This window comes from Thamnophis sirtalis, unplaced genomic scaffold (genome assembly GCF_051295495.1).
Source record: "Thamnophis sirtalis isolate CommonGarterSnake01/CBP01778 unplaced genomic scaffold, rThaSir2_p1.2 scaffold_4, whole genome shotgun sequence".
NCBI classification, from domain to species: Eukaryota; Metazoa; Chordata; class Lepidosauria; order Squamata; family Natricidae; genus Thamnophis; species Thamnophis sirtalis.
Genome location: NW_028261384.1, coordinates 131380446 through 131395241, shown reverse-complemented (window position 1 = coordinate 131395241; position 14796 = coordinate 131380446). Strand labels below are relative to the sequence as shown.

General features: G+C 47.3%; 1 protein-coding gene across 2 annotated transcripts in view; it reads right to left on the bottom strand.

The window, feature by feature from the left end:
• PFAS (phosphoribosylformylglycinamidine synthase) overlaps nt 1–14796 on the bottom strand; it is a 62901-nt gene that overhangs the window by 10309 nt on the left and 37796 nt on the right. For both annotated transcript variants that reach the window (XM_087714177.1, XM_087714176.1), the window contains 8 exons: nt 13181–13312; nt 12053–12283; nt 9476–9656; nt 9219–9302; nt 8086–8241; nt 5911–6030; nt 3401–3546; nt 404–614 (listed from right to left, as the gene is read on the bottom strand). In XM_087714177.1, the coding sequence (XP_087570303.1) occupies nt 404–614; nt 3401–3546; nt 5911–6030; nt 8086–8241; nt 9219–9302; nt 9476–9656; nt 12053–12283; nt 13181–13312 (1261 nt within the window). The remainder of the gene's footprint in view (nt 1–403; nt 615–3400; nt 3547–5910; nt 6031–8085; nt 8242–9218; nt 9303–9475; nt 9657–12052; nt 12284–13180; nt 13313–14796) is intronic.

Sequence of the window (14796 nt, the reverse complement as noted above, 5' to 3'; positions counted from 1 at the left end):
GGAACTGTTGCACAGTTACAGGAGGTAATTGTACTCAGCTGGTGGTCATTAGGCTCCTCTCCAGACTATGAAAGGACGGCTTGTGCACACACCCTTTTTGCAGAGGTCAACGCATTAACTAATGTTTGATGAACAGTATTGTGAGCTTGGCAGGCTGGATTGCTGCCAAGCCTTATCTGTGCTGGATTGCTGCCCAAGCTTGTCTGTGCCGGTCTGCTGCCAAGGACCTGTCTGTCTGTTAATTAAATGCCATAACTTATCTTAGGCTTGGAGTGTATGTTGGTGTGGGACGAGGGAGGTCAGAACACATTTCTATTTCTTGGTGTGAAACCAAGATGTCGAGGAGCTAAGTCAGAACGTTCCTCCTTCCCAACTTCTCCCGGAGATCCCGTCCATTTCCTACCCATTTCCTGAAGAAGAGGAAGTTCCTCCTGAGGGTTAAAGGTCAAGGTGAAATTGGGTTCCGTCCTCTTGGCCAAGCCCATCTCTTCTTGAGCCACACACTCTGGATTGGCTTGCAGTCTCTCCAGCTGGAAACTGGTGGCCTCCCACCAATTCCTCAAGGTGGAGACTTTCTCCGATAGCACCTGCTGACCATTCACAGTGACCTGGACCTGAAAATAGACACCAAGGAGAAACATGAGTGCCAAACGATGGAGGCCTTTGAACTCTGGTGCTGGAGAAGACTCCTGCGAGTCCCTTGGACTGCAAGGCGATCCAACCGGTCAGTCCTAGAGGAGATCATCCCTGGCTGCTCTTTAGAAGGCCAGATCCTGAAGAGGAAACTCAAAGACTTTGGCCACCTGATGAGAAGGAAGGACTCCCTGGAGAAGAGCCTCATGCTGGGAAAGTTTGAGGGCAAAAGAAGAAGGGGACGACAGAGAATGAGGTGGCTGGATGGAGTCACCGGAGAAGCCGGCGTGAGCTTCAATGGACTCCAGAGGATGGTAGAGGACAGGAAGGCCTGGAGGAACGTGGTCCATGGGGTCGTGATGGGTCAGACATGACTTCGCCACTAATAACAGCAACAACAAATGAGAAACACACCTAGTGGTTGCAGAGCAGCTGAAGACCCAATTAGGTGATAAGGTTAGCCATAAATCACAGCCAAGTCCATAGCCCAATGTGCCTCTGCTAAGAGCACACAGATTATGTTGTGGCCTGTCAGTCTCCAGCACCTCCAGCAACTGAATCACGGGAGGAAGAGGAGGTGTGGGAGTCAGGGTCAGCATCAAGGCAACCTGAGAGCTCCGAGGGGGAAGAGGGAACGGAGCTGGCAGAGACAGAGAGAGAGAGAGACAGAGGCGGAGCCTGGGTCATCCGTCAGCCCTCAGATGGAGAGTCAACAGCCTCCAAGTCTGGAATGGCTGATGAGGAATAGCAGGAGCAGTTGGGTCCAGTACCTGATGCACGAATGCACAGAAGGCAGAGGAGAGGAGAGCAGTGGAAATCTATGGGCTGATTCTTGGGACGGAAGAGCCACTGCTGCTAGTGAAACTCCACCCTAGCTCTGGGGATAACAGGCAGGAGGCGGAGATGAATAGATGTGGCAAACCACTATTCATCTCCTCTGCCGGACAGACTTGTTAGCCTGAGGTGAGAGAGAAACTTTTTGCCGGGGCTGCTGGCACTCCTAATAAAGGAATCATTGCTTCGACTACAGAGGAGCTGGGTCAGAAGAGATTAGCAGAGTTGGAAGGGACCTTAGAGGTCTTCTAGTCCAACCCGCTGCCTAGGCAGGAAACCCTACACCATTTCAGATAAATGGTTGTCCAATCTCTTCTTAAAAACTTCCAATGTTGGAGCATTTACAACTTCTGGAGGCAAGTTGTTCCACTGGTTAATTGTTCTAACTGTCAGGAAATTTCTCCTTAGTTCTAAGTTCCTTTTCTCCTTGATTAGTTTCCACCCATTGCTTCTTGTTCTACCCTCAGGTGCTTTGGAGAATACCTTGACTCCCTCTTCTTTGTGACAGCCCTTGAGATATCGGAACACTGCTATCATGTCTCCCCTAGTCCTTCTTTTTGCTAGACTAGCCAAACTCAAGTTCTGCAATTGTTCTTCATATGTTTTAGACTCCGAGCCTTTAATCATCTTAGCTGCTTATCTCTGCATTCCTTTCTATAGTCTCAACATCTTTTTCGTGGCCACCAAAACTGAATGCCGTATTCCAAGTATGGCCTTACCAAGGGATTATAAAGTGGTATCAACACTTCACCTGATCTTGATTCTATCCCTCTTGTTTATGCAGCCTAGAACTGTGTTGGCTTTTTTGGCAGCTGCTGCACACGGCTGGCTCCTATTTAAATGGTTGTCCACTAGGACTCCAAGATCCCTCTCACAGTTACTACTGTTGAGCAAGGTACCACCTACACTGTACCTCTGCATTTCGTTTTTCTTGCCTAAATGTAGAACCTTACCCTTTTCACCACTGAATTTCATTTTATTAGATAGCACCCAATGTTCAAGTCTGTCAAGATCCTTCTTTATCTTAAGCCTGTCTTCTGGAGTGTTGGCTATTCCTGCCAGTTCGGTGTCTATTCCAGAGGTCACCAATCTTTCGGACCCCAGGGACCACTACATTCATAATTTTAAATCCTGCAGACCACTAATATGATCTGCCTTAATGACTGGGTGGTTGGGAGTGGCTAGGTGGTGCATGTAACTGGCTGGGCGTGGCCAACTCGATGTCATTCACGTTGAAGGGCGCCTTGCCAGCCTCAACTTGACCCTCCTCACCTGTCCACCCAGGTTCCTTAGGGCCCCAACAGGAAGCAGTTGCTGGAGCTAAGCAGCCACCATGAGAAAGAGTCGGCAAAACAGCTGGCTCAGTTCCAATTCTGACTGAGAAGGAGGCTCAGCAGAAGCACCTCACTGAGGACTAGCAGCATAGGCTTTCCAAACAGAGGAGAGACCTACGGGAGTTCAAGGCCAGGTAGTGGCGCCTGGAGGCTCAGCGGGCTGAGATGGTCAGTCAGTTCCAGGCCATGATGCAGTCCCACTGGAATGAGGCCCTCCGGCTCTTCGCCACCAGCGGCACTTCCTTCCAGCCTTCACCCAAAGCCCCCCACCAGGAGGCTGAAGCAGACCCCAAGTTGGAATTTCTTCCCCCCTCCAACCCGCACAAAAAGACCCCGAAGGGGGAGACTCTCTGCAGCAACACAAGAGTTCATTGCACGTATCCAGCCCGGGATATGTAGCTTGAGGACCGTTGATTTAGTGCAATATAAAAAATGCAAATATTTTTTCTGCAGACCACCCAAATTTTCTCACGAACCACCAGTGGTCCACGGACCCCCAGTTGGTGACCACTGTTCTAGTCCATCTCTGCTGGTGGCCTTTAGTTCTTTAACACCATGGTTCCCATTCTTTTTTTCTACCTGGTCGTCTCTGCATTTACCATGGCGTTTGGACCACGAGGACCGGAATATCCAACGGGGACACAGCGCACCCCAGCTTCCCGGTACCGTCCGCAGACATCAGCTGCCGCTGCACGGGGCACTTCCAGCACCAATCCAAGTTCTTCCGCGAAAAGAACCTCCAAAGCTAAGAGAAGAGAAGAAAAACAACAATATCATGAGAAATATTTCCTCACCATCTTCTCTCTCATTCTCTGCTCCCCTAGGAAACCATTTCAAGAAAGGCCCACAGGTAGTCCTCGACTTACAACAGTTCATTTTAGTGACCGAAACAAGTCAGACGGTCGCAAAAGGTCGATCAGGCAATTCTGGCATACTGCCACCGTCACAACGATGAGTGACTTGGCAAATGTTTGAATCTCTGTCACAGGACGTGTGATGTATCGTTTTTCACATGAAGGTTGCAACTTCTCCATGTCATCCAAATTCAAACATTTGGCAATGGACAGATAAATAGATGAGCAAGAGAGATAATAGACAGACAGATAATAGACAGATGGATGAATGGATGGATGAAAGAAAGAGAAAGGAAGAATGAGAGAGAGAGATAAAGAACAAAAGAAGGAAGGAAAGAAGGAAAGAAAGAAAGAAAGAAAGAAAAAAGAAAGAAAGAAAGAAAGAAAGAAAGAAAGAAAGGGGAAGGGAAAGAAAGAAAGAAAGAAAGAAAGAAGAAAGGAAGAAAAGAGAGGAAGGGAAAGAAAGAAAGAAGGAAAGAAAGAAGGAAGGAAGATGGAAGGGAAAGAAAGAAGGAAGGAAGGAGAAAGAGGAATGGAAAGAAAGAAAGAAAGAAAGAAAGAAAGAAAGAAAGAAAGAAAGAAAGAAAGAAGGAAGGAAGGAAGGAGGAAGGGAAAGAAAGAACAAATGAAGGAAGGAAGGAAAGAAAGAGGAAGGGAAGGAAAGAAAGAAAGAAAGAAAGGAGGAAGGAAGGGAAAGAGAGAAAGAAGGAAGGAGGGAGGGAGAAAGGGAAAGAAAGAAAGAAGGAAGGAGGGAGAGAGAAAGGGAAAGAAAGAAAGAAGGAAGAAGGAAGGAAAGAGGAAGGGAAAGAAAGAAAGAAAGAAAGAAGGAAGGAAGGAAGGAAGGAAGGAAGGAAGGAAGGAAGGAAGGAAGGAAGGAAGGAAGGAAGGAAAGAAGAAGGGAAAGAAGCCCAGGGGAGGCCATTTTCCCCACCTGGATGCTCAAGGAAAGCCTCCAGAGTCTGGGAAGGGTGAAAAATGCACCTCCTGGAAGTCTGGAAATGGGCCTGTTTCCAGCCTCTGGAGCCCAGGGGAGGCCCTTTTTGCCCTCCCGGAGGCTCGAAGAACATTTCTGGAGCCTGGGGAGGGTGAAAACATCTCCTTCCGCCATGGTGCCGGAGACACACCGCCATGGCTACGCTCACCCAGCAACTGGGCAGAGAACGGGTTACTAAAATTTTTGAATCCCACCCCTGCCGAGAGGTGGAGCTCTCGCCTCACAATCAGGAGGCTGTGAGTTCGATCCTAGGTAAAGGCAGATATTTCTTTCTGGGCATAATGAGAATATATCTGCCGAACAAAAATCCGCATTGGCAACAGGAAAGGCATCTGGCCAGTAAACACAGATCCATTCAGTTGTCCAGACTCCACCCCGCAAGGGATTAAGGGGTCATTAAAAGGAGATGATGATGATGATGATGATGATGATAGAAGTCTAACTGCTATTGCTACAACTATTGCTTTTAAAAACAAATGTAGTCAGGTGATGCCTGACTTAATGACCACATTGCTTAACAACAATTTTTTTCCACTGGTCGTAAGTTAGGGCTCCCTTTATTTATTTTGACTGCTGTTCTTTAACATGATGCATTCAATAAGTCTGACCTTCTGCTGTGGCCTGTCAGCGGCCAGCAGAGCTGGCAACAGATTCAGACAGTAAGGAGGTTGGGGTGGAATATGGGCCAGTCCTGGAGTCTGGGGAAGGCTCTGATGAGGGCTCTGTGTCGGAGGCAGAGAGGGGGCCAGGGCCGTATGCCCGTTATCAGCTGCCTTCGGAGTCAGACATCAGTGAGGCAGACAGACAGCTGGAGCCTGTTCCCACTGTGCAGAGTTGCCAGACGAAGGGAACAGCTGAAGAACAGGGGTCGACTTGCGAGTAAGGACACAGGTGGATGATGAATGGCCCCTCCCAGAGGGAATAAAAGAGGAGCCAAAGGGGAGTGGAGTTTGCAGGAGACAATGAGTTCGATTCATTGGTTCGTGACTCTCTGAGATTCCTTGCCAGGTTTTGCAGATATCGGCCTGGCCGCTCTCCAAGCCAGATAAGGTCTGTTACTGTAAATCCTCCTTTGAAAGACTTTGCTGGGTGTGAATGAGCAGAATTCAGAGTCAATTAATAAAAGGGATATTTTGTCGGGACAAGGAGTTTGCTTCATGCTCTCGGGAAGCCTCGGTCGGAACATTCTTTTTTCCCCTTCCACAAAACTCTCTTGGTTCACATATGCCCACTGCCGTAACTGTCTCCCCAGTTTACTCACCCTGGACCCCCGGTGCCCCGAGCTCAATGTGGGCACCGCAATTCCCAGCAATGGCCATCTCCAGCAAACAAGTCAGAAGTCCCCCATCGCTCACATCATGGCCAGAAGAAAGAAGAGAATCTGTGGGAGAAAAGAACATCCAGAGTCTTTTATGGGACATTTTTTTGATTACAGTGGAATACAATTCAATGAAAGATAGAAATCAAAGTGAAATTAGGTGAGACATGATAACAGTGTTCGAATATTTGAGGGGCTGCCACAAAGAAGAGGGAGTCAAGCTATTCCCCAAAGCACCTGTGGGCAGGACAAGAAGCAACGGATGGAAACTAATCAAGGAGGGAAGCAACCTAGAACTAAGGAGAAATTTCCTGACAGTTAGAACAATTAGTCAGTGAAACAACTTGCCTCTAAAAGTTGCAACACTGGAGGTTTTTAAGAGATCGGACAACTGTTTGTCTGAAATGGTATAAGGGAAAGGGCTGCAACCTGTGGCTCTGGAGCCGCATGTGGCTCTTTCATCCCTCTGCTGCAGCTCCCTGTCATCAGTCAGTGCCATAAGTGATAGCGCTTTTGGCTAGGGCAGGCAGAGGAAAAAGGATGCCATGCTAGGAAGAGACTCTATGGTGGGGAAACTGGACTGCTGATCAGCAGAGGAAAAAGAACGCCACGCTAGGAGGAGACTCTATGATGGGGGGGAAACTGGACTTCCGGTCAGCTCCAGAATTGAACTGGAGGGCTTCCATTTAGGACCTTTGCGGCTCTTTGAGTGTTTAAGGTTGCCGACCCCTGGTATAGGGCAAGGGTTGCAACCTGTGGCTCTGGAGCCGCGGGTGGCTCTTTCATCCCTCTGCTGCGGCTCCCAGTCACCGGTCAGCTCCACAATTGATAGGGCTTTCAGTTAGGACAGGGAGAGGAAAAAGGATGCCGCGCTAGGAGGAGACTCTATAGTGGGGGAAGTGGACTTCTGGTTGGCAGAGGAAAAAAGATGCCATGCTAGGAAGAGACTCTATGGTGAGGAAACCAGACCAGAATTGAATGGGGGGGGGGGCTTCCGGTTAGGACCTTGGTGGCTCTTAGAGTGTTTAAGGTTGCTGACCCCTGGTATAAGGTTTCCTGCTGGAGCAGGGAGTTGGACTAGAAGACCTCCAAGGTCCCTTCCAACTCTGTTATAGGGCAAAAACGTGATCCTGGATGTGGTTATCCCATAGTCCCATTATCGGGGCAGCTGTATCCACCGTTCTTGAAGCTGCCTGCTTTATTTTCATCTATAAGAACGATGTTTCTAGACCATATGAACTTGCATGAGCAAAGCCAATGGAAGAACTGAAAGGCCAAATGCCATACACCTTCCTACACTCGTCTCTTTTGTCCCTAACCAAGACAAAATTCAAAGTACCCAAAACATGCAGATATATGTAGATTTATCCGTTTCCCCCAGTTTATCATAGGCTGGCTTTTCTGTTGCACGGAATGGGGAAAACCCAAGGAAATGTCTTTGTGATGACCTGGGACAAGGCACAGAGATAACACGGGCAGCTGGCAGTTCAAACCACCCCTTTATTGTTTCAAATTTCCCCAAACACTCCCTCATTTCTGACAAGTTCCAGAGCAAAGTGATCTCTCTCTCTCTCTCACACACACACACACACCTCAAGCAACCTCTGGCTGCAAATGCCCCCCTTCCCCACAGCATCTACTTAAAGCTCAGTCCCCAGGTGTGTCTTGTGAAGAGGGGCAGGGCACTCTCTTCCCAAGAACTCAGGTCAGTCTGCGCTGTTTTCGCCTTCTCTCCACTCTCTGTGCTCTCGGATCATGAGGCGGTGGTCCTTGCTCATTGCCTGAGCTCTGTCTCTCATGTTCAACGCTTAGCCTCTCTTGGTGATCCTGCCCCTGCTTTCCTCCCTGCCTACAAGTCATCCCAATCCTGAAAGGCCCTGGCCTGACTGGGCCTGCTCCTCCCAATTTTCCTTCCAAGCCAACGGAGCTGCTCCCTCGATCTCCATCTGCTCCAGTTCCAGCTCATATTCCTCTGCCGATTCAGGTTCCAACATTGGCATAAGTCTTTATGAAAACCAACCTCATGCGTCCCCCCACCACAAAAAAATGCGGAAATCTCTCTATCCAGCAGGATGTTACAAAAACAGAAATTTAGAGCAAGAAGAAAAGGAGGCTGACCTCGTAACAGATCCTGAGTAACTCGGAAACAGGAAACAAGGGTGCTGGGATCATCCAGATCTGGGGAAGTGTCTCCCAGTTGAGAGAAGCACTGGGCCAGTGCGCTACCCCCGAGTCGATGCTTGTCAGGGCTCACAGCCACATGAAGCAAGGCTCCTGAAAAACCACCAAGGTGAGAAGAAGACATTGGTGAATCAGGAAAATTTGTGAAGGTGTCCAGAGCCGACCTCTAGCAAGACGTGTTTCTTTTTTTTAAATTAACAAACATGTAAAATACACATACACAAAACCTAGACGTACACCACATTTACACAATACAATACGAACAGGAGCTTCCTGTTTTTTTCTAATAGCAATTAACAATCAAGACCGCTCACCTTATATTATTTCCCTTTCTACTGTATTTCATTTAGATTTCACCATTCCTAACCCTCTTATTTTACTCATAACTATTATTTTTTGAGTTTTGTTATATTCCTTCATTGATTCTTGTTTCTTTCCTCCATCCACCTATACCATTTATCCCACATCTGGTAGATGTGTTTCGTACAAGTCAAATAAATAAATAAATAAATAGATGGACAGCTAGATAGATAAAAATAAAATATCTGCCTTATCCCTCCTTATCTTCTCCTTACCCCCGTGTTACTCAACCTCAGCCAGGTTAAATTGTGTGGACTTCAACTCCCAAAATTTCCCAGCCAGCCAGGTTGGTTGAAGAATTCTGGGAGTTGAAGTCCCCACACCTTAAAGTTGTAGAGGTTGAAAAACACTGCTCTATATATGTACCATATTTTTCGAAGTATAAGATACTCTAAAGTATAAGATGCACCTAGCTTTTGGGGAGGAAAACAAGAAATTTTTTTTGCCTCTGTCTCCCAGCAATTTGCCTCCTTGCAGCAAATAGCCCGTTTCAGTTTCAGCACAGCCTGATCTATAGAAGCACCTGATTGTCAGGTGGATCGGCCTCCCCACCATCAGCTGTTTCAGGGCTGCAGGGATTGCCATTGCATATTGCGGCCTCCGTGTGCCCCATTTTCGGCCTCCGCATCCTGTTTTCAGCCTCCGCATGCCCCATTTTCGGCCTCTGTGCTCCCCATTTTCCTCCCATTCCGGAATATTCTTTCCCTTACCTTTCCCATCGGGGCATTTGAGGTCCGGGGTGATGGTGGCTGTGATATCAGGACAGACAGCATAAGCTGAGATGACCAGGGTTCCTGCCGCAATGAAGAATACAAATCATGAAAATAAAGAAAGCGAAGGGGGCAAAAACCCACGCGATATCAAAAAACTCCACAACCTAAAACCCCAGAGATGGAGAACTGTGGGATCGCAGCAAACAGCCCAATTTGGGGGGCCTAGTCTTAACATACAATCTCCCAAGCCTCACCAGGCGCCTTAACCGTTTCTGTGCCAACCCGGGCTGCCATGCTGAGCGAGTCCTTCCCGCCATCCACCGCCACGCCCAGCTCTCCCATGACGGAGCACATGGCGCTGCAGGCTTCTTCCAGAGCTGCCCCTTCTCCCGGGAGCTTGGCTGGCCACATCCAGTTGCCGCTGCATTTCACATCCTGCATGGAGGCAAGCAAATTGCTTAGTTGCAACAATGACTTTGGTGCAGAGAATAACCTGAGGCCTGGTTGCATCGATTATAACATCTTAGTAAGACAGCACCTAGAATACTGCATCCAGTTTTGATCACCACACTATAAAAAAGATGTTGAGACTCTAGAAAAAGGGCAGAGAAGAGCAACCAGGATGATGAGGTGGACTGCAGGCTAAAACATATGAAGAATGGTTACCGGAACTGGGCATGGCTAGTCTAGTGAAGAGAAGGACTAAGGGAGACACGATAGCAGTGTTTCAATATTTGAGTGACTGCCACAAACAGGAAGGGGGTCAAGCTATTTTCCAAAGCATCTGAAGACCAGTCAACGAATAATCGATGGAAACTGAACAACCTAGAAATAAGGATAAATTTTCTGACAGTGAGAACAATCAACCGATGGAACAGAAGTTGCCTTTAGAAGTTGTGGGAGCTTCATCCCTGGAGGCTTTCAAGAAAAGACTGGACTGCCATTGGTCAGAAATGATGTAGGGTCTCCTGCTTTTGGACTAGATGACCTAGAAGGTTTCTTCCAACTCTGTTTATCTGACTCTCCTTCTCTCATTTCTCAATGGATTTGATTAAATTCCGATGCAGAGATTAACCCGAGGCTCACAAAGGAAAGGAGAATTTGCAAACGAAGAGAACAGACCGGATGAACACAGCATGTAGACAAAAGAGAAGAGAAAATACTGAACAAGTGAAAATGTTTTGTTCTTCATATTCTGCATGGAGCCAAGCAAATGCTTAGTTCTACTGGTGACTCAGTTGCAGAGAATAAACCAAGGCTCACAAAGGAAAAGAAAACTTGCAAACCAAGAGAACAGCCGCAAAGAACGTGGCATTCAGAAAAAAAGAGAGAAAATACAAAACAAATGAAAATATATTTGTTTTATTTATTTTACTTATTTGATTTTCCTCACCAGCCAGGAGATGCTGTCTTACATCTTAATTAGAGCATACTTTGCTCCACTAAACTAAACCAGAAAGGGTAAAAATTCCTTTTATCGAAAGAGGTTATAATAAACCTCTTCTGAATATTATCTATTTTTTGTGGACGTAAGATATGTTTCACCCCTCCGTGCCATGGTAAATGAGTCTGCCTGCCTTTTATCAGAGTGTTCCTCCTTATTGCAAACTGGGAAAACTTAATTCTAGTAACTGGTCATCCATTTAAAATTAACTGGTCATCCATTTAAAATTAAGAGCCAAGGTGGCGCAGTGGTTAAATGCAGCACTGCAGGCTACTGCTAGATCAGCAGGTCAGCGGTTCAAATCTCACCGGCTCAGGGTTGACTCAGCCTTCCATCCTTCCGAGGTGGGTAAAATGAGGACCCAGATTGTTGGGGGCAATATGCTGACTCTCTGTAAACCGCTTAGAGAGGCCTGAAAGGCCTATGAAGCGGTATATAAGTCCACTGCTATTGCTATTGCTATTGCTATGTCTTACTGGTGCGGTAGTAGCTCCTCCCAAGTAGGATCATCATCATCCACTTTTAATAACCACATAATCCCTTGTGGGGTGGAGTCTGGGCAACTGAATGGACCTGAGTGTTTCCTGGCCAGATGCCTTTCCTGTCTCCAGTGCAGAGTTTTTTTCCCAGCAGATATTTTTCTCAGTGTGCCGAGAGAGAAATATCTGCCTCTACCTAGGATTGAACTCACAGCCTCCTGATTGTGAGGAGGAAGCTCCGCCTCTAAGCCACCGCACCATTCCTCTTCCCAATTAGGATAGTGGTGTGATACTGTCAAAATCATTAAATTATAATTATTGCAGAAATAAAGCTCAGTTTTTTTCTTTTGTTCCAGAAATCTTGGTTATTTTTCCTCATAACTGGAGCATCCAACATAAACTAATTGTTTCGGTCTTCATTTTTAATCCCCAATGCACAGATCAGCGCTGAAGTATTTAGCTGGGTCTTCTAATCTTGAGGAAGATCTCTGGGGAACAGAAAAAGCTTTCCCATTCTGCTGTGAAATTTTGGTGGATCCCAATAAAGAAATTGGATGTTGGGTGTCCATTTGTCTGAAGTGGTGTAGGGTTTCCTGCCTAAGCAGGGGGTTGGACTAGAAGACCTCCAAGGTCCCTTCCAACTCTCTTATTCTAAATTGATTGGTTCTTGGTTTTTGAGTTCTTTCAATTTAAGTTTTTTTTCCGGCTATCTTAAGCCATTTGACATTAGCGGAGCTGCAGACATCTGGAACATGTCACAATGGCATCATTGTATGTTGTGTAAGATGATGTCATTCTATATGTGATGTCACTTCCCCCCTCGGTCCCTCCCTGAGTTCCTGACAAAGTAGAACACAAGAGGGGGAGGGAGGCACAGATTTGCCAAGACAGAAGAAGGCGGGGCTTACCTTCAGATCGGTGACCCGAGCAAAGACCAGATTGGTAAGGGCTTCTCCCACGGCCAATCGGGCGCCGGCTGCAGGGTTTATCAGCCCTTTGATTGGCTGTTCTCCAAGAGCAGTGGCTCCTCCCACCGTTTCAAAGGGGGAAAGGGCCACCACGGCCACATCCGCCAGGGGTGTGTGGAGGGGACCGACGCACTGTTGCTGGGCCACCAGCCCCGTCACCGAACGATCAACCTATGCCAGGAAACAAAAAGGAAAGAAAGAAAAATGGGAACAAATCAGCAGGAAAACAAATCAATATATAAATCTTTTCTGCATCTAGATGTCATAGCAAGTTCCTGGTTGGTTCAAAAAAACAACAACCCCTAAGCAGATATAGAGTTAGTAGTCTGTGGAGTGGAGACCACAAGGAAATCCCAAGGCTATATAGGCTACCTTGGGAAGTTGGAAACACATCTCAAAAAATGGCAGAGCTCTTAAAAGCTACACAGATAGGACTATAGAGGCATCCCAACCAGGGAGTGAAATGATACTGGTTTGGGTAGTTAAAAAAAATGCTTTAAAAAGTAAAAAAAAAAGTCCCAGTGATCAGCTGTGCAACAATCAGCTGTGCCCCACGATCGTCAGAACTTTTTTCTTTTACTTTTACATTGTGCGCGAGTCAGTTGCGCAGCTTTTGTGTCCTTTTTGTGTAAAGTGTGATGGTTCGTTTTTGACTCTGTGAAGTTCCTGCTGGTCGCAGGGGACATTTTGTGTAAAATCCAGCTGCTTTTACATTGTGTGTGTGTGTGTGTGTCAGTTGTGCAGCCACGCACACCCGGTCACATGACCACCAAGCCACGCCCACCCAATCACACGACTACCAAGCCACGCCCACCCAAATCACATGACCAAGCCACGCCCACCCGGTCACATGACCGCCAAGCCACGCCCACCCGGTCGCATGACCGCCAAGCCACGCCCACCTGGTCGCATGACCACCAAACAACGCCTGCCCGGTCACATGACCACCAAGCCACGCCCGCCCAGTCACATGACCACCAAGCCATGCCCACAGAACCGGAAGGGAAAATGTTTGAATTTCACCACTGATCCCAACCCAAGAAAGGCCAACGTGATCCAGAAACTGACCTTATTTGTCAGGTAACGTTTACTAGCCACTGATGGGAGCTTCAGGACCAGTTGAAGGGCATCCACCACGCTCAGGGCCTTAGGAAGATCCAGAGGGCGAAGGGCTCGGTTTATACGGTTCAAAACAAATTCCTGGGCAGTGAGAAGAAAAACAGGGGATGCATAATCTTATTAACATCACTGGAATATTCCTCTCTGTTCTTTTCTTCTTTTAAGTTTATGCGTATTTATTAGTTTATGTTCTAGCATAACACTGGAACGCCTCGAGCAATTTCAACCAAACTTGGTACACAGATGACTTACCTTCTGGAGAAAAATACTATGTGGGTAAGACAGCCTTAAGACCCCTCAGGATGTGTGTTCTGTTAAGAAAAAGGCTGTTGTGCCTTAAAATGGCTTTTACTGTACTGCTCTAAAATGGCTTCTACTGTACAGTGCAGTAAAGTTGCCATGCTAATGGCTTCACAGTACTCCACAAGGGGGCTCCCTTTGGTAAGGGGGAAAATCCAACATTAGAAATTATGTTTGGTCTGGACATTTCCCCCTATAAATAAATACCCGGGCAATAGTGGGTTATCAGCTAGTATAAAATACAAAGGGAAACAAAAAAAGTAAACTAGGAAACTAGGGGAAGGAAGGAAAGGGAAGAAGAAAATTCCATGGGATTTGTGTAAGACCTGCAGTGGTTCATTTAAAAACCATGGCCAAAAAAAAATATCAGGTGGAATTCACCAAAGTGCCTTGCTTAGTGACAAAAAATTCTTGTCCTAATAGCGGACGTAAGTAAAGAAGACCTGTAATTGGATCAGTCAAACCACAATCCTTCTTCCTAGGCCAGGGGTTGGCAACCCGAGGCTCTGGAGCCGCATGTGGCTCTTTCATCCCTCTGCTGCGGCTCCCTGTCGGTGCTCTGCTCCACAATTGATGGGGCTTTCGGTTAGGACAGGTAGAGGAAAAGGGATGCCACACTAGGAAGAGACTCTATGGTGGGGGAACTGGACTTCCGGTTGGCTCTAGAATTGAACAGGGAGCTTCGGGTTAGGACCTTTGTGGCTCTTTGAGTTTTTAAGGTTGCCGACCCCTGTCCTAGACAAATGGATAGTTGGCTTGTCCAGGCAGAGTGGGTATACAATCTGGTATTTATTATGATATGCAGGTATAATGTTCAACTACCTGTATGCCATACAATTTCCTTGGTGACCATTTGAAATTACAACGGCAGTGAAAAGAGTGATTTATGGCCATTTTTCACACTTATGACCCAGTAGTGGGTTTTGGCTCTCGTTGCAACTGGTATGCTGCAACATGAGCCGAGCGGGCACCATGGGCATGCGCGCTGTGTGCGCATGCGCACCCACCGCCTGTAGTGCCCCAGCTGCTTAGCGGAGCATCGCACAGGCGCCGTATGCTACATGCACATGCGCAGATGACCCATTTCCTATAAATACGGGTAAGGAACGAGGGCGGGCAGGTGGGCCCTCCAAAGCACCATTCCGGTACGGTGGCTGCTGCTTCCGGCAGGAACCGGTATACGCATACCGGGGCGTACCGTCTGCAACCTACCACTGTTATGACAGCATTCCCATGGTCACGTGATTGAAATTCAGCCGCTTGGC